Genomic DNA, 18,533 nt, shown 5'->3' with positions numbered 1-18,533 from the left:
AATGTTCTGTTACTCCGGGCTCTGCTAGCGTTTGGACCTGCTACGAGAAACTGGTAGGAGACGGGGTTCCTGAGAGCAGAGGGCTTCTTACCAGAGGAAGGCGACGACACCCACGGGCCTGTGGGGAAAGGAGAGTAAGCGGGTAAGAGGGCAGCCCCGCCCCATCAGAAGTGAGCGATCCTCTCACTACCGCTGATCCGCTGATCGACTGAGGAAGGGTCCTCCCTGTGAACACTGCCGTGGACAAACAGGCACAGGGGCGCCTCCTTTGGGGGAACACCCTGAACCCAGAGGTCACGACATGCCTGGAGGACTCAAGGATCATGGCAGGGCTGGCCTAGGAAGTCTGGAGGAATCTGGGGACCAAGAGACTGTGCCTGCTTCACTGGTGGGGAGGCCCAGCACCCAGGACTACAGGGCTGAGGCCTTGAGTGGCTAGGTCGGCCCTGCGGGAGGAGAGGGAGATAGTAACAAGGGCAGGAGACCTGTGAGCAAGGTCAGCAGCTGACTGTCAGAGAAGGCAGGCATCCGGGCTTAATAAAGCTCCCCTCTGCCCGAGTGAGTCCTCAGCATGGCATGGGGGGAAGCTGCCCCGGCCCACCCCAGCAGCCCAGCATGCCAACGTTACCAGATGTCAGTGACTCCAGACACAGGGGTCTGGTTGACAATCTCGGGCGCCACGAACTCAGGTGTGCCATACTGGCAATACTGGGGTTCTCCCGGTGTCAGCTCCTGAGCGTTCCCAAAGTCACAGATCCTCACCTGCTCCTCGCCCTCAACACCATCCCACACCAGCAAGTTCTCAGGCTGCAGGACACAAGGCGAGACATGGGAGCTGAGGGCCGAGGGGAGGACACCCCAGGGCCTGGCTCCCACAGGTGCTGCCTGCTCCCACCCCCACCTGCATCTCACCTTGACGTCCAGGTGCAGCACGTGGTTTTCGTGCAAGTAGCCTATTCCTTCTAGCACCTGCCGCATGTAGGCCCGGATCTGTGGAGACAGGAGGCCCAGAGTCCGGGGAGTATTATGTTTGATCGCCACCAGGGCTGTGGCAAGAAGCCAGGCTATGCCTGGGAAGTGGCCTTCAGGAGGGGGCCGAAACACAGGCTTGGGGTTACTGAGGTCCAGGGTTTCCATGGACAGCTGCACAGGCTGAGCAGAGCACAATTAGAGGAGGGCACCATTTACATGATAATAAGGAGAATTGTGCAGTGCACAATTTGTACAGCCCTACACGGCAGGATAGCACTGAGACTGGACGAGTCTGGATGGGGCTCCTGGGGTAACGTGTGAGTGACCTTTATGTGAGGAAGGCTGAAAAACAACAGAGCTGGGGGCCAGGGCGGGTGCTGAGATTTACAGAAGACAGTCCAAGTCCCAGCGTGGGGGTCTGCTCTGAGCAGGGAAGGAGGCTCTGCTGCCTGCCTGACAGTGCTATCCACACCACCTTGGCCTGTTTATGGGCACAGATGGTATGCCCAGGATGCACCCCTTGGGTCCCAGAGCTCAGGTGGGTGAATGCTGGTGCCCAGCCTGCCCAGCCTGGCCCCTCCCACCCACTGCCCTCACCTCAGACTCACACACGGTGGGTTTCCTGGCCATTCGCTCCAGAAGCTCCTCTGTGCAGCTATGTCCTGGATCAAGGAGAACAGTGACCAGTGCCAACAGCTGGGCCCACCTTAGGCAGTGCCCTCCACTCCCAGAGCTCCGGTTGGGTCCCAGCTCAGCACAGGGTTCTCTTTCCCCCAAAAGCGTATCTGCTACCAGTTATCAACTGTATCGTCCCCATCCCCTGTCATCCGGGTGTGTAGATGGGACAACCCCGCTTGAACTCTCACTTGCTGTGGGATCTCAGGCAAGTCACCTAACCTCTCTGAGCCAAGGTTCCTACCAGTGTCAAATAGGGATAATGTTCTTCTCACCTACCCTGTGAAGTGTCTGTAAGGCTCAAGTTAGAGCAGCATTTTGTTGACTGTGGATGGAACCTCTTGACTCTATTTGAGAATGACCCAGAAGGCCCATGACACATAATAATTTGTCATTTTGCTGAGGTCTGGGTTCTAACAGTGCAGACTAGGAAGCTAGTGTGTAAGACATGGTCACCCTGCTAGTGGCAGTCACAAGTCACTAGCATCCTTACCTCAGTGTGACTTTGTTTAACTACAGCTCTTATGAAAAAATAAAATCCGTCTGTATGAGAAGAGCCTCCAAAATAAAGCCAAATATTAACGTGTATCTGAAATGCGGTTGCTGCAAATGTTTGGATATACTGTACTGCATTTCATGATAAAAATCATATGCCTCTTGCCAACTGTGTGATCTTGGGTGAGTTACTTTATCTCTCTACACCTTAGTTTCATCATCTATAAAATGGGGAAAATAAAATTCCGAGAGATAAATATATATGATGATGAAACAGATATTGGTAAAGCTCCCAGAACACTGCCAGGCACACATCAAGTACTTTGTAAATTTAAGCTAAAAAATGTTGGTCCTCAGACACGTCTCTGGACTCCATTCTGTGAAGTGTTTATAAGATGTCTTGGACTTCCCTGGGGGTCCAGTGGTTAAGAATCCACCTGCCAGTGCAGGGGACACGGGTTTGATCCCTGGTCTGAGAAGATCTCACATGCCTCCAAGCAACTAAGTCTGTGTGCCACAACTCCTGGAGCCCATGCGCTCTAGAGCCTGTGCTCTGCAACAAGAGAAGCCACTGCAATGAGAAGCCTGTGCGCCGTATCAGAGTACCCCCGGCTCTCTGCAACTAGAGAAAGCCTGCACGCAGCCACAAAATAACCCAGTGCAGCCAAAAATAAATAAAAATTAAAAAAAATAAAGATGCCTCGAGAAATCCCAGTTGTCGACGGGACCACTTTGTAAAGTGTAAACCATGTTGCTAATTGGCTGTTCCAAGGACCAGTTGTTCAGGCTGCGTGTCCCCCACCCGCCCAGCCTGTCCCAGGATACAGCTCGGTGACGATGACCAGTCCCCGGCGCCTCTCGAAGGCCTCGTGGAAGTAGAGGACACAGTCGTGCTGGAGCCGGGCCAGCAGCCGGGCCTCCCGCCACGCTGATGCCTTTGGCTTGGCCTGACTGGGGATGAACTTGGCTGCAAACTCCAGTCCGGAGCTTCGCTCCACTACACGGCGCAGGTAGGAGAAGGCACCCCTGGGTGAGGATGCAAGGAGAGGACGGGGCTCAGGTGTTGCTGAGCCTCAGGCCCAGCCTCTATTGGCCCCCAGACACCGTACCCACTCTGAGCCCCACACCTGCCGATCTCCTGGTGGATGTCATAGAAGTCGCTGAGCCTCCTTCCTCGCTGCTCCTCGTCTTCCCCGATCCCTTCCACCTCCATAGCTGTCTGGGCTGAGAAAGAGATGCCTGGTGTTAGGTGGCGAGGACAAGACAAGGGGCAGAGACTCGGCTGGGCGGGGCAGATGGAGGGCACAGAAGAGAAGCGCTAATGTTGGAGCTGGGGCTGGAGGAGGGGGTGGTCTAGAGTGAAGGGCTAGGAGAATGCTTCCCGCTTGGGGGCCACATCATTGGATCCCTGGGTGAGCACTCGGAGTTGCTCCCCTTGAGTTCCAGCCCACCTGACTGCACAGCCAGCTCTGCTTTGCAGGAGACTTCGCCAGCCAGGTTACGGGCCGTGCAGGTGTAGACCCCTCCATCCTGGGCTCCCGCGCTGAGCACCACCAGGGAGCACTCGTTCTCCTCGTACACGAAGCTCACATGGTTGCTCTCGGTCAGCAGCGCCTCGTCCTGCAGAGGTGGCCGTCACCCCAGCCCAGGCCTGGCTTCCTGTCTGCCTGGGACCCAGTTCTACCTCCACACCAGAGACCCAGTCTCACCCTGCCCTCAGGGCCTAGCGCTAGCTCCCCTAGGGGCCTGGCGCCACCCTTGTTTCCCAGCGTCACCAACGCCTCTGGGTCCCACTTCCTCCTCCTCTCTGTCCAGGCTTCCCTGACCCCCTCCACACACCCAAGAAGTCATCCCTCCACTCCCCCCACCTCCACCCATGCTCGGAAGGAGGCCGCAGCCAGCCTCTGACCTTGTACCACATGATGTCCGGCAGGGGCTTCCCGTCCACCACCACGGCGAAGCGAGCCGTCTCTCCAGCCCCCACCTCCACATCCTCCATGATGGACTCAAACCGAGGGGCCTCTGAAACACGGGTGGTGGTGGTGGGGAAACAGAATGTCGGGGTCACAAGGGCCTCCCTCCTCAGCCCCTCTCTGAGCCTTCCCTCAGGCAGAACATCAGACCCCGCCCCCCTCCCACACCCCTCTGAGTCCCAACACCCCACCCTGGGGCTCTCAAACTTGGCCGGAAGAACCTGAATTCCTGGCCTGAACTAAGCACTCTCCCTGTAAATCTAAACGTGATGTTCTGCAAATCTCGGGAAACCTCAGCCAGGGGGTGCAGGCTTGCTTTGTTGGGCTCTCAGGATTCATTGGCCAGCTTTGAAATTAGGAGATTTTCACACACAAAAGAAATCTGGATTTCCTGCCTCTATTGGAAAAACAGGACTGGCTGTCCTGAGCTGCTTCCCACTGCATTAATGGGCTGTTGCGGAGTGGCCCGACACTGCCCCCTGTGGGTGGTGGCCCTCAGCACAGTCCTGCTGCGGGCTTCTCTGACTGTACCCATCCAGGGCCTGGTGGGCGGCTCAGTCTGTGACCCTGCGTGGAGTTCACGGATGGCACAGCTTCCATCTTGAGGTTTTCTCTCTGAATCTTATTTAAATATTTAAGGGGCCTTCTACCATCTGGAAGATGGCAAGATGAATAGTCACCGATTCTCAGTTTAGTTCTCCCCCATGTGACTGATTTTATTCTCCACACATACCATGTTATTTCCTGGTTAAAGCAGCTCCTAATTCTCATGACGGAATTCAATACATATTCCAATGTGCTTGTGTTTTTTTGGAGAAACTTCTGGTGCCCTCCCCCTCCTTTCAGAGTGTTGGAGGATCTGGGCTTTAAGGGGAGTAGGGGGGAAGCAGGGGTGCTGGGCGGGGAGCACCACCCAGCCGCAGGCACACAGCTCGACTTCTGCACAGAACAAAAGGGGCAGCATCCTGGGAAAAATGCATCCATGGCCTGGTGTGGAGGGAAGGGACCACTCCACTGCCTGGGGGACAGGGGTGGGCACAACAGAAAGGGGTGTGGTCCAAGCCCAGGCCTGCTCTAGATCTGGCAAATGGGACTCAGTCTCCCTCAGTCACTGCCCACCAAGGCTGGCTGCTGCTCTCTCAGTGTCCAGGGCCCCCCCAAACCCCTGGGCTCCGCCTACACCTGGGAAGAAAGATGAATCCTACAGGTGGTACTAACAAGGAGCAAGTGGTTGGCACTTCCCTAGTGGTCTAGGGGTTAGGACTCTGCTTCCTGGGGCTCAGGTTTGATCCCTAGTTGGGGAACTGAGATCCCAAAAGTCATGCAGTATGACCAAAAAACCTCCCCCAAAACAGAAAAAATCACAACCAAGAAGCAAAGGGGTGGCTGAGTGGGAAGTGCCGGGGTGGGGTAGGGTGGGAGGATGCGGGGCAGAGGGGAAGACACAGTAAACGGAAACCAGGGACCCAGACCATCAGTGGCTCCACCCCATCCACCATCCACAGCAGGGTCAGAAGGGCCCCCATATCTCCTCCTCACACACCCTACGGCCACCTCTCTCCCACTTTAAAGCTGCCCGTCCTGCCCTCTAGGAATCTGGTCCCTAGTATGCTGGGTATGGGATGGAGGTGGTGGCAGAGGTCAGTCTACGAAGGTCAAAAGGATCAGAAAGTTTCAACAATTTCTTTAAAGCACCAGAAGATGCACATTTACCCGGTGATAAGATGGCCTGTGCTAACTAAAATGTCACTTTCTTTGCATTTGCTTGGAATCTTATCTACTCAGCAGGTAACTGTTTGCTCATGCTGATCCGAAATTCTGAGTGGCAGTTACATGTGTCTAGAGTTAATTAACAAACCGGAAAACAAGACAATTACTAGTTAATGCAGACTATGGTCTGAGAGACTACATCTTGAAAGGAGAAACCTCGCTGCAAAGGTTGGGAGGCTCTGTCAAACAGGTTTGTGCAAAAGGGCAGCAGCCAGGATCCCAGAGCTGGGAGTCTGGTGATAAGATGCTCTCATTTGGGCCTTTTTCTCCACCTTCATCCCCGCCCCCACCCCAGTTTGTTATTCTGGAAGTACTATTTCCTGCTATGTTTAACACAGGAGCTAGGAACACTGTCTGGCTTTGGAGTAGGGCATCCAGGCTTGAATCTTAGCTCCTGACTTATTACATTGTGTGACTCCAGGCCTGTTACTTAGCACATTCTCTGGGCCTCAGTTTCCCCATCTGTAAAATGCAGATAATAGCTGACTCCATCTCACAGGGTTGATCTAAATATTAAACGAATAATAAATGTAAGGTACTCAACACCGAGCCTACCACATACTCAATAAATTCTCAATTAATATCTTATTAGTACTAGTACCATTACTTTTACTACTGCTGCAGTATCATGGCCATCAGATGGACAAGCCTGAGCAGAGGCACCTAGGATGGTCAGTTGGGTGCGTACCCCCGGGGGATGAGGAGAAAGCTGCGGGCCTCAGAGCAGGGAGAGACAGAGAGGCCACAGTCACCCACCTGCCGGCTCCAGGGTGACCGAGCAGGCCTGTGTGCCGTGGCGGTTGCGGGCAGTGCAAGTGAGGGCTCCCAGGTCCCGGCGGCTCACCCGGCAGATCCGAAGAGAGTACTGGTCGTCATCCGGCTGGCTCAGCTCGTACACACCTGCCCGGGCCTCTAGGAGGGCCCCTCGGCAGCTGAGGGACACAGGACGGGGCGGTCACCCAGGATCCAGCCCCAGGGAGGTCAGCCTGGCCAGCTGGAGCCGGACGCCTCATGTGAGGAGTAGGGCAGGCAAGGCAGGGCCCACCTCCTCCAGACGACCTGGGCCTCCACGTGGTTGAAGGTGACGGTGACACTGGCGGGCTGTCCCTCCACCACATACACGATGTCTGGCTTGTCCAGCACAGTGGGTGCCTCCTCCAGGGGTGGGCCTGGGAACAGGAGGGCTGGCTCAGTGCTGAGCCTGACATCAGATCCTCAGCACCCACTGCTCTTGGAATCCTCCCCATCATCATGTGAGCTCCATTTTTTTATAGACGAGGAAGCTGAGGTTCAAAGAGGTTTAGCAGCTTGTCTAGGGAACTCAGCCAGGAGCGGCAGAGCTGGGATTGGACCCCCAGCTCCTCTGACCCAGAGCCTCAGCCTCAACCACAGTGCGTGCAGCTTTCAGGAGGGAGAAGGAAGCACTCTTGACAGGCAGGGGGTGTGCCCAGCCATGCCAATCCTGCCAGTTATTGCGTCCACACCAGCCCTGGAGCCTCCTCTACGGACACCCAGTCCCCTGGCCCGATGGCTCTCGCCTGCCCCCTCCAGGAACACCAGGCTCACCGCGCTCCAGCAGCTGCACGGGCTCAGACGGGGGTGAGGGCTTGCTGCTGCTCTTGATGGTGGTGCTGAGAACCCGGAAGACGTGCTGGACCCCCTTTCGCAATCCGGTGGCTGCCCACCCGGGCTGCCGCAGGCCCGTGACCAGCACCGTCCACTGGTCTGAGCCCAGCACCTGGTGCTGCACGGTGTAGGTCAGGGCGTCTGGGTCTGGTGGGGAGGCAGCTGCTAGAGGCGGGCCTCGTTGGGGTGCCCCCTGCCCCCGTTCTGCTAGCTCGGGACCCAGGGACTCATCATCAGTCTGGTCTGAGGACCTGCCTCAGTTTCTCCTGTCACTTCTGCCCATTCCCCCACATGCTCCTGCCCAACCACAGGCGGGGGAAGGCTCAGAGCCCACGAGGTGTCAGGCATGCAGTCCAGTTATAGGCAGGGAGGGTGCTAGCTACTGCTGCTGCTGCTAAGTCACTTCAGTCGTGTCCGACTCTGTGCGACCCCATAGAGGGCAGCCCACCAGACTCTGCCATCCCCGGGTTTTCCCAGGCAAGAATACTGGAGTGGGTTGTCATTTCCCTCTCCAATGTATTAAAGTGAAAAAGGAAAGTGAAGTCGCTCAGTCGTGTCCGACTCTTAGAGACCCCATGGACTGCAGCCCACCAGGCTCCTCCGTCCATGGGATTTTCCAGGCAAGAGTCCTGGAGGGGAGGGAGCTTAACTTAGTTCTAATTCCTTGCTACCACCCGAGGTAGACAGACTGAGGCACAGAGCAGAAGGAAACTGTGCAAGGGGACGAACCACAACCCAGGCACCCAGTCCCTCTGAGACGAGAAGGCAACATGGCAGCCCCCGTTTTGTCTCCCCCCCGACCCAGAGCCAGGGCTCTGTCGACTGCAGAGAGGGGGCCCACAAAGCCACTTCTGTCCTGTTCCCAATGCTCCATCCATCCCCACTCCAACCTGTATGTCCCCCTGGGCCTTGCCTTCCTCTCCTGGCCCCCTGGGTGCCCTGCCTGAGCCTGTCTTGTCTACGCCCCCCCTCCCCACCCATGGCCCCATGTAGCTGGAACCCACCGATAGCCATGTCCAGGCTCCTGGGGGGGTTCCATGCAAGTGTGATCATCCTCCCGGTCACAGCCACTACCTGAGGGGCGCCGTCTGGGGGGCCTGGAACCACATCTGAAAGCCACAGGTCCAGTGTCCGTGGGGGTCCTTTAGGGCCCAACAGTCCCCACAGGATCGCCAAGCATTGGGGCACGGGCTGGAGGTAAAGCCCCGGGGGCACAGGCAAGGCCAGGTGGCTCCCCAGAGAACGGAGGAAAAAGAGAGCTGGGGCAGAGGCCCTGCCCTCACCCAGGTCCCCAGGTGGGCCAGAGGCCAGACTGTGTACCCAGCTGACTGGAGGGTACCTGCCTCACCTGTGACATAGAGATGAGCATAGCAGGCGGCTTTGCCCAGCTTGTTAGCGATGACGCTCTTGTAGACGCCAGCATGCTGAGGTCCCACGGCGGGGAACACCAAGCGATGGACATCCCTGTCTGGGGGCGGGGAGGGACATGACACTGGGCCTGAGCTGGGAGGATACTCCGGAGGGTAGGCCCATGCCATCCAGGCCTGGCCCTTCACCGCCCACTCCCGCCCAACCCGCTATAGGCGGGAAGGAAGGGCAGGGCAGACACAGAAGGGAGTCACACTCTAGGTCCAGGCTGCCCGTCCACACCTGCGGCCCTGCCCCTCCCTCCCAGTCCCCCAGCACTCAGGCCCAGACCTTCTCATCATCCTCCACAACACTTCACCCTCTGCAGGTTCCTACCCCGGACAGTTCTCTCTTTTCCATCCTCAGCGCCACTGCCCATCCCATCTCAAGCGCAGAGTCCATGAAAGCCTCCACTTGTGTGGTCCACACCCTACCAGCCGCATCACGTGTGATCTCTCTATCTGAGGCCCTTCATGGCAACTACTGCCAAATAGGTGGCCTCCAAATCCCTCAGTCCAAATTCTCATCCACCCCTGTCTCCTGCTCTTCTTCCATGTCCTGACCCTGACCCACCATCAGGTCCCTGAACAAGCCACATGAGACCCATCTCCAGGTCTCTGCTCACAAAATTCCTCTCTTCCGGACTGTTCTTTTCTTACCTGAGGCCTCCTTCTTCAAGATGTAGTTTAGTGAGCGCCACCCCTGGGCACTCCTCTCCATGTCCCTGGTCCCCTCGGCACCTCCATCTCTGACTCCCTCCCCAGGATCCCCAGCACCCAGCCCACTGTTTCAGGTGGCCCTTCCTCTTTTCTTGCACGTGTCCTGCTTCCTGTAAGCTCCTTGAAGACAGAGCTGATTTGTCCTACCAGGCTCAGAATTGAATGCCTTGCATGCAGTAAATGCCAAATACATTAGATTATAAATTACAATAAAATTTGTTAGCACTGTGCCCAGTCCGTGCCAGATATTTGACGTGCATTTCTTTCTCCATATCCTTTCAACAACCCTGCAAAAGTGTCCTCATGTTACCAATGAGGCCAGAGACATTAACAGACTTGTTCCAAGGTCACACCACTAATAGTCAATGAAGCCATGGCTCGAACTTGGTTCCCTCTGATTCCCAAGGTCTCTCTCTACACCGTGCTTCTTGAATGATGGTGAGGAGCCCACCCCCCAGAGGGACATGAAGGGGAAGAGATCTGCATTGTCCTTCCTCCTTGAAGTCAGGGCTGTCCCCAAACACCCCTCCCCACTCTTAGAGGTTATCTCTGCCCAGAACAGCCACCCATTCATTTATCTCTGCTGATACTATTTATAAAGGAAGAGAAGCCCAGGGCCACTGCTGACCCCAGATACAGACAGAAACAGAGGCGCCGGCTCAGACCCTAAGACAGACACTCAGCCTGGGCCTCAGAGCAGATTGGGAGATGGGAAGCCTGTGGACTGAGCAAACACAGCGGTGGATGGGGATGGAGGGGAGGGTCAGCACCAAGGCGGTGACACTGGGGAAGGGAGGGGTGAGTAGAGCATGGGTGACAGGAGATGTCCTGGTTAGGAAGTCAGATGGTATTTGTCTGCCTTTAGGTAAATCTCTCCCTCTGTAAGCCTCAGTTTTCCCATCTGTAAACAGGGACCATAATACTTGCCTTACAGGCCTGTGGTGAGGAAGGTGGGATTCTCATATCAGGCCTTTAGCATCAGGGCCTGGCACTCAAGAAGTGCTTACCAAAGGCGAGTTTTGTCACACTGCAGCAGCAGTTAGAGGAACCCATCACGGGTCTCGGGGTGGCACTGTCTGAGAGGGTATAGGTAGACCTTCTCACATGAGGCTCAGATTCCTTCAAGGATGGAACTGAGCTACTCCTTGAGAAAATACCCCGGGCTAGGAGAACACCATCCCAAATATGTTCCTCTGTAATTTTCCTGCTGCTCTTTCTTCTTTATTTGTTATTGAACAACCCTGGACCAAGCATCCTTTTGATGCACACGCTACCCACATCGGGTTTTTCACTGGAATTTCTCCAGGAGGGTGTGAGCAGCATCACTTTATCAACAAGGATGATGGTAATGGTAACAACAGCAGCCATAACAGTGACATTTAACACTCACTGGCCCCTTGCTATTTGCCCTAAGTGCTCGCTGTGTATTAACTGATTCAATTCCCACAACAAGCCTACCGCAGACGAGGAAACTAAGGCCTGGAGAGTTCTGTAACTTGCCCACAGTCAGTACCAGGCTGGACTGCTGGGCCAGTAAGTACTAACGGGCCTCTGAGGCCGAGAGTGGTGACCCAGCAGATGGGGGCCGGGTGGGCTCAAGGCAGGAGGCTGTGACCCCATAGCCTCTCAGGGCTCCCAGGCACCCCCAGCCCTGACCAGGTGAGAGAAGGAAGGCCTGAGGGTGGGAAGAGGGGATGGGCTCTTGCAAGTAAAGAGGGTGCTGGAGGGGACAGCCCCAGGGTCCCTTCTCGGACACGTACACTGTGTCATGCGCCGGTCATCGCTGCTCTGGATGCGGTGGCCGTTGTGGAACCAGCTGATGGTGGGGTAGGGCAGGCCGGTCACCTGGCACTCCAGCATGGCCTCCTTGGCCAGTCCCACGTCCAGGTCCTGCAGCGGCCGCAGGAAGTCAGGCATGGACAGCCGCTCCAGCTCACCCTGCTCCGGCTCCTCAGGGATGGAGGGCATCTTCTCCAGCTTGGAGCTGTAAGAACCACACAGTGGCCCAGGGGCCCAGAGTCATGCCTCCTGCCACAGGGCTGGGGCCCCCAGAGGCAGCCCTGGCCGTGGGGCGGGGGTGCCCAGGGTGGTACCTAGGGCCGGTGGCAGCCGTCCGAGGCTCCTCCACATAAAGCTGGGCCGAGCAGTGGGCCTGGCCATGGGTGTTGGCGGCACTGACCGCGTAGAGCCCCTCATCCTCACTGCCCACGTGTGCGATGTGCAGCGAATGCAGGCCCCCGTCCTGCCGCAGCCGCACGTTCTCGCTCTCCTCCACAGGGCGGCCTGTGAGGGACAGGGGGGCAGGCGGCAGCCTCAGCCAGGGGCCCTGCCCTCTGACCCCTGGGGGTTCCCTGCCCCTGACATCTGCAGGGTGGAGGGCCATACCAAAGTGAGTCCAGGTAACAGAGGGGGGCGGGCTCCCGCTGATCTTGCAGTCGAAGCGGGCCGCGCGGCCCTCCAGCACTTCCACGTCCTCCAGCAGCCGCGTGAACAGGGGTGCCAGCGAGGGCCGCACGGTCAGCCGGGCACTGCAGGTCAGTTCATCTGGTGGGGAGGGGTCAGCACTGGGGCAGGGAAGGCTGTGGAGCCCTGGCACCCCAACCCGCCAGTCCCGCCCTCGTGCTAGGCAGGTAAAAGGAGCTCAGACAAAAGTTGGAGCCTGCGAAGAGCCCAGCCAGGTCCCGGGGCACCAGACTGAGGCCACGGGCAAGATCGAGACGCCGGACCCTCTCCAGAGGCTGGTGGCAGCGAGAGGAGGCAGCAGGCTGCTGGGGCAGTGGGGACACGTGGGAGACCAGGGCATGGCCTGGCTCTCCCCTCCTCACCTCGTCCTGCCCACCCAGGGTGAACCTCAGCACAGCTCTAAGAGAAGGGCCTAGAGCCAAGCCCACTCCGTCCTCGACACCCCTTCCCCCTACACTTGGAACTCTCCTCTATGCCCAGGTCGTGCCCACACTCCCTCGCCCCCATCCCAGACCCAGAGCACATGCCCCTGTGCCCCACACTACCACTGCACACAGGATCTTCTGGGGAAAACAGCAGCCCCTGACACTGACCTGATCCCTTCCTGCTTATAAAGGCCTCAGTATCCCCTTTAGGTGCACGTCACCACAACCAGATGAGGCATTATCTCAGCTCCTCAAACGAGGACAGGGACCAGGTCAGAGATGTCATTAATAATAATAACAGCAGACATTCATTAGGTACCATCCTTCACCAGGTGCTCAGCTTTGTCCATCCATACATTATCTCATTAGTCCTAGCGCTCCTCCTATGAGGCAGGCATTATCACGGTCCCTGTTTACAGCCGAATGGCCTGAAGCTCAGAGAAATGAAGTGACTTGTCCAGTTACGTGGCTGCCGTGTGGTAGGGCAAGACCTGGAACCCCAGTCCAGGTGTGGTTGCTACACGTTGGCAGTGGGCTTCCCCAAGAGGAACGAGAGTGAACACTGCACCATGTCAAACATCTGCTTTGTGCTGACTTGATGGAGGCAGATGTACTGCACTCTCTCCCACCCCACAGCTCTTTTCCCCGGAGATGGAGGCCCATTTCCTGGTCGTCTTATTCGACACCAGCTCCATCAGGGCTCCTTCACTTCCACTCCCCTCCCTCCAGCTCCTGGGAGCCGGCGGTAGCCCTTGGGCCCAAGTGGGCAATTACCTTTGGCCGTGCTGAGCTTGCAGGTGTAGACGCCACTGTCGTCCTCATGCACAGAGGTGAGCAGCAGCTTGCATTTGCGGCCATCGAAATGCATCTTGCATTTGAGTAGTGCGGGCTGCAGCAGGCGGCCTCGGCACAGCCAGTCTACCTCCACGTCGGTGGGACCCGCCACCAGGCACTCAAACAGCGCCATCTCCCCGGCCCCCACGTCCACGTCCTGCAGAGGGGCCAGCACGGCCAGGGACCGGCTTTCAGGGTGTGCTGGGTGGGGGAAGCGGCCAGAGGGGGCACACACGGAGCAGAGAAACATGGGGCGAGGGAGACACACACGCACACACACAGGGAGACAGACAGACACAGAGAGAGAGATGCATTTTGTTCCTTTGGAGACAGGGAACGCCCGCCCGCCCAGCAGGCCAAGACAGCAAGGAGCTCCCAGGCCTGGCTTCACATGGCCATCCCACCTGGGCCAGAGAGGAGGGACTCAGGGGAAGCAGGAGGGAATCAAGGGCATGAAAACCGAGAGGGCCACATGGGGACAGAGACGGCGGCGGAAAAAGAAGACACAGCACACCAGCTGGGTACAAACTGGACTTTATTTGAACTAAGAAACAGGAATCTCTGAATACGTCCACACCCGCTATAGCAGGCCCCTACTCCTGCGCCAAGCCTGGCTAACTGTCATTCTCAATAGAGCATCCCTGGCCCTGATGGTGAACAAGGGAGCCCCAAAGGGCCCTAAGCCTGCCGCCCAGGGCAGGGCCTCAGCCAGGCCTCCTTATCAGCACAGGGCCCAAGGAAGGGCCTCTGGTTTTTGGTCTCTTGTGAAATAGAAAGGATTGTGCCATTTGAAACCCATTTCTGGAATGGTCAGTGCCCCTGAGCCCCTTGCCCACAGCCCCCGCCCCTCTGGTTCCCTCCATCCTTCCTACGGACGCCAGGCCACGTCCTCTCCCCCTCTGCCTGACCCCACGCCAGATGGGGGGCATCCTTCCCTGACTGTCACAGACACACAGACAGACAAACGGAAAGACAGACAGGGCCTATAGCAGCGGCAGCACATGCACTCGCTGGGTGCTCCCCTTCGGGGAGAGACTGGGGGGTGGTCTTGATACCCCTCACAGCCGCCCCCCCCCCTCCTGGCACCCAGTCCGTGGGGGAGCTCCCAGCCTGCCCGACCATGTGTCCGCTTGGGGAGGGAGGGTCCATAGGGGCTCATGGGCTGTCCCAGGACGCTGCATGGGTGGGGAGGGGAGGGGAGGCTGGGACAGGGTCCGGGCCGGCAGGGTCTGTGGGCAGGAGGCAGTGAAACACAGCGAGGTCCGAGAGGTGCCTGAGACAGGGGCGCGGCTCGGAGGGTAGCGGGGGGAGCGCAGGCGGCCCCCTGAGCTCACTCGCCTGTGTACAGACAAAAACCTCAGTCAGCAAGCGGCAGGTTAGTGCGGCACACGCACACGCACGCACAGGCACGCACACGCACGCAGACCTGGCTAGGGCCCCTCTTAAGACTGCCAGGGCGGCATGGCTACTTTCGGCTCCCCCCCAGGTCAGCCCTGGGGGGAGAGGGCGGCAGTCAGCCAGAGGCCAGGTCTCCAGGGTTCCTGGGCAGGCAGAGGCCCTGGGCAACCAAGAGAAAGGCATTCCTAGGCTTCAGGAGCACCCCCACAGCCTGGGGGACACTGGGAGGAATCCCAAAGAGAGAAGCACCGAGAGACGTGGGTTAACACAGAAAAGCAAGGCAGAGCCAGGCCCTGGGTGGGGGTTGGGGGAAGGAGCAGGACAGGGAAGGGGGCTGGGCTTGGGGAGGGTGTGAGTGGGAGGAGAGCTAAAGAATTCAGAGATGGAAGAGGTGGCAGCCCCAGGCACTGCAGGCATGGGCATGGTCGGTCACTAAGCGCGTGGGGACTGGGGAGGTGACCATGACTCTCAGGGTCCAGGCTCCAACAGGGGGCTGGGGGGCTCCTCAGAGCTGGCCTCTGCCAGCAGGAGGGGGTGGTGGCTGAGTGTGGAGCTGGGGAGAGGGGTTCCTGGCCCTGAACTGCCCACAGGGAAGTGGGGGGGAGTAGAAGATAAGGCAGACGGCCTGCACTAGGGAGGAAAAGCATCAGCCCCACGGGGCTGCCTGCCGTCCCTGAGGCCTAGAGGCCACCTGCCCTTATGCCCCAACTCCAGGGGCCCAGTCCTCTCCATCTCTTCCCAGCTCTGCTCACCCTGGTGACCCCGGGGTCCCTGCAATGCTCCATGCCCAAGTCACTCCGAGGGCCCCTCCGGACGGGTCCGACTATCAAACACTCCCCACTGCCACCCCCAACCACGGTATCGCCCACACAGCGATGGGATGGGTGGAAGAGGCAAGAGAGGAGCAGGGAGTAGGTGTGAGGAAGGGGCCTGGCGAGGTGACCAAGGCCTAGAAGAGTGTGAGATGAGGACCGCCGGCGACAGGAAGCAGGGTCTCTCCAGCTGGCACCAGAGCAGGCGTGATGGAGCATTGGGAGGGCAGTACTGTGGAGTAAGCTAAGCGCTCAACAATTTGCTGTGTGACCTAGGGCAAATTGCCTCCCCTCTCTGGGTCTCAGCTTACTACAGCATGAGCAGCTGAACCTGGGGACCTCGAAGGCCCTTTTAGTTGTGGCACGCCATTAACTAAGCTTGTGTAAAAATTGGCAACTGGGCAGGGATGAGGCCGGGGCCAGGGTGAGGGGTTCATAGAGAGCATGAGGTACTCACCTCTGACCTCCAGGCGCGCCTCGCACTGTCGAGCGCCATACTCGTTGACCGCCTTGCAGGTGTAGAAGCCCGCATCGCCCCGCTCAGCAGCCAGGATCCGAAGCCGGCATAGCCCATCCTCTGCCTCCTCGGCAAAGCGCCGCTGGTCTGGGCGCACGGGCTGACGGTTTCTCAGCCTGTCGGGAGGGAGAGAACTCAGTCCCCGAGCCTCGTGAGCATGGGGCTGCAGAGCCAAGCAGGCCTCCCACCCCAACATCGTTTGTCCACTCCCCAGATATGTCTCACCGGGCATGGGTACCCCTGAGTTACAGGGCTTGCTTTTGACCCTGATGCACAATCCCACCACCATGTCCCCCCAGGAACTTCCAAGACACCCTCTGCCCACCTGGATCACTCCCTTCTTGGAACCTAACTGCACCTGTGTGTCCGTGTGTGTGTGTGCTTACTGGCATCCAACTTTTTGTGACCCTATGGACTGTAGCCCGCCAGGCTCCTCTGTCCATGGGATTTTCTGGGCAACTGCAGTTAACAGTAACACCAAGCTATTCAGCTCTTGATAATCCTTAGATTTTGTCTTGTTTTTACTTATGTTAATGGACAGATAGCTTTCTCACTTCCCAAAAGGAATAGGAAATAACTTACGGTGTTAAAAAACCATACTGGGGAAAAAAAAAACCACACTGGGGACTAGATAATCATTTAAAATTGAAAAAGAGAACCCAAACCAATAAAAAGCTAAGTCAAATGAGTCATCAAATGGCACCTGCGATGAGACTTGCAGCTAAGGCTCAGGTTTAACTCTGGGCGCTGGCAGCTCAGAAACAAATTATTAAGTGTGGGCCCAGTGCAGGGCTGGGCACAGGCCTCAGAAAATCACTCTATTGTCAACCACAGGGCTGAGGTTGGGATGGGAGTTGGGAGGCTTCTTCAGGAGTGAGAGGACACCTGGTCATTCAAGCCAAGCAGACAGACAGGAGACTATTTGTTACCCAAATCCCTCACAGAGGGGAAGCCCTGAGTGAGTGTGAACACCAGGGCAGGGGTGGAGCCACGGTGCGCGTAGCCTGGGATCCCACTGTGCCTGGGATGATGCCCCTTCAGACTGACTGAGGTCCACAAAGGGTTCACTGCCCCCCCCACCCTAAGCCAGGCTTCACAGGGCCCAGCCCGGAGTGAGCAAAGCTGGAAGATGGTAGTCAGGGGCTGCTACTCACCAGGAGACCACCGGCTTGGGCTCTCCCTGCACACGGATGCTCATGGTGACATCTTGGCCTTCCCTTACTGACTGGTCCATAAGTGAGACCTACAGGGGACCCCGAGGTGTCAGATGAGACAGGGCCCAGCTTTGGCTCCTAGCGGTGGGGGGACCCTGGGTCAGAGGTCTTTTCCACACCAGTCTGACAGAGGCCGACTCCGGGTAAGAAGGGTTGATGGGACAAAAAGCCCCAGGCCTTGCTGGAGCCTGGTGTGGTTCCAAGAACAAAGGGCCACACAAAGGAACAGGGAGCTGGGGGCTGGCCTTAGGGGGTCTGACCTTGAAGGTAGGGGGCGCCTTGGAGCCAGTGTCCAAGGAACGGCGATTCTGGCCAGGACTGAGCTTCATGGTGGAGGCTCGGGGCCAGGTCTCCCCAGGTTCTGGGAACTCCTCTGGGGGGCTCAGATACTCCTCGTCAGAGGTGATAGGACTGCTGAAAGGAGATGTAGACCCACCTAGAGAAGAGACAGAGGAGAAACAGTGGCATAGAGAGAGATGTCTGGGAGAAAGAGGAGGGGTGGGCAGGGAGACTGAGATAGCTGGTGGAACAGCCTGGGGTCAAGGACCTGATAAGGTCTGCAAAGTCAGAGCCCAGGAGTTGCGGTAGCTCTGTAAAGGCCCAGGAGCCAAGGAAGCTCCGTAGGCCAGCCCTGCCCTGACTTCACATCCCGGGGCTCCTACTCACTCGCTGTGTGACCTTGCCCAGGTGTTTCCTGTCCCAGAGCCCTGGACTCGTGATCTGCCAGACACTCCCAGCCCTGACCCTGCTGATCCTCGTGAGTGGGGCAACCATAGGTAGCGGCCTGGGGCAAAGAATTCGGGCCCCAGAGGGGCCGTTCCTGGACCTTGTGGGAGACTTAGGATTCCCCCGGAGCAGGGAACCCGCATTCCCAGCACCCAACTGCAGGCCCCAGTGCAGGTGGTTCATGTCTCTGGACCCCAGAGTGGTACAATCAGGACACCCGTTTCTCGGGTGAGCTGGGCCTGGTGCAGAGGAACACACACCTCAGACAAGCCCCATCCTGACCTCAGTGCCAGGGCCCATGAGGTGGCACTGTCCAGCCAGCCCTTCCCCCACTCCCTTCTCAGCTTCCTGCCCCAGATACCCCAGGGGCACCTGTTGGCCCCAGCCCTGGAGCACAAACCCCCAAACTCTGAGAGGCTGGGAAGGCAGAGTTTTGAGTCATCCACAGAGAAGGGCGGCTCAGGGGAAGAGGAGGGGGCGCCAGCACTGCTTTGGGAGAGGGGTGTC

At 57.9% G+C, this 18,533-nt stretch overlaps 1 protein-coding gene across 10 annotated transcripts in view; it reads right to left on the bottom strand.

The window, feature by feature from the left end:
• Positions 1–18,533, bottom strand: part of SPEG (striated muscle enriched protein kinase) — a 58,446-nt gene that overhangs the window by 13,659 nt on the left and 26,254 nt on the right. For 8 of the 10 annotated variants that reach the window (XM_020904837.2, XM_070458684.1, XM_070458685.1 and 5 more), the window contains 20 exons: positions 17,561–17,736; positions 17,241–17,329; positions 16,027–16,202; positions 13,300–13,560; positions 12,023–12,181; positions 11,731–11,920; positions 11,398–11,621; positions 8,860–8,979; positions 8,516–8,620; positions 7,452–7,658; positions 6,931–7,054; positions 6,642–6,817; positions 4,052–4,164; positions 3,594–3,762; positions 3,270–3,366; positions 2,968–3,168; positions 1,570–1,627; positions 913–990; positions 629–807; positions 92–118 (listed from right to left, as the gene is read on the bottom strand). In XM_020904837.2, coding sequence (XP_020760496.2) covers positions 92–118; positions 629–807; positions 913–990; positions 1,570–1,627; positions 2,968–3,168; positions 3,270–3,366; positions 3,594–3,762; positions 4,052–4,164; positions 6,642–6,817; positions 6,931–7,054; positions 7,452–7,658; positions 8,516–8,620; positions 8,860–8,979; positions 11,398–11,621; positions 11,731–11,920; positions 12,023–12,181; positions 13,300–13,560; positions 16,027–16,202; positions 17,241–17,329; positions 17,561–17,736 — 2,929 coding nt within the window. Of the gene's footprint in view, positions 1–91; positions 119–628; positions 808–912; positions 991–1,569; positions 1,628–2,967; positions 3,169–3,269; positions 3,367–3,593; positions 3,763–4,051; positions 4,165–6,641; positions 6,818–6,930; positions 7,055–7,451; positions 7,659–8,515; positions 8,621–8,859; positions 8,980–11,397; positions 11,622–11,730; positions 11,921–12,022; positions 12,182–13,299; positions 13,561–13,877; positions 14,698–16,026; positions 16,203–17,240; positions 17,330–17,560; positions 17,737–18,533 lie in introns of those variants that run through there. The other 2 variants (XM_070458691.1, XM_070458692.1) reach the window with 2 other exon arrangements.

Source organism: Odocoileus virginianus, chromosome 30, assembly GCF_023699985.2.
Source record: "Odocoileus virginianus isolate 20LAN1187 ecotype Illinois chromosome 30, Ovbor_1.2, whole genome shotgun sequence".
NCBI lineage: Eukaryota > Metazoa > Chordata > Mammalia > Artiodactyla > Cervidae > Odocoileus > Odocoileus virginianus.
The sequence above is the reverse complement of the archived record's forward strand: the minus strand, read 5'-3'. Positions and strand labels throughout refer to the sequence as shown.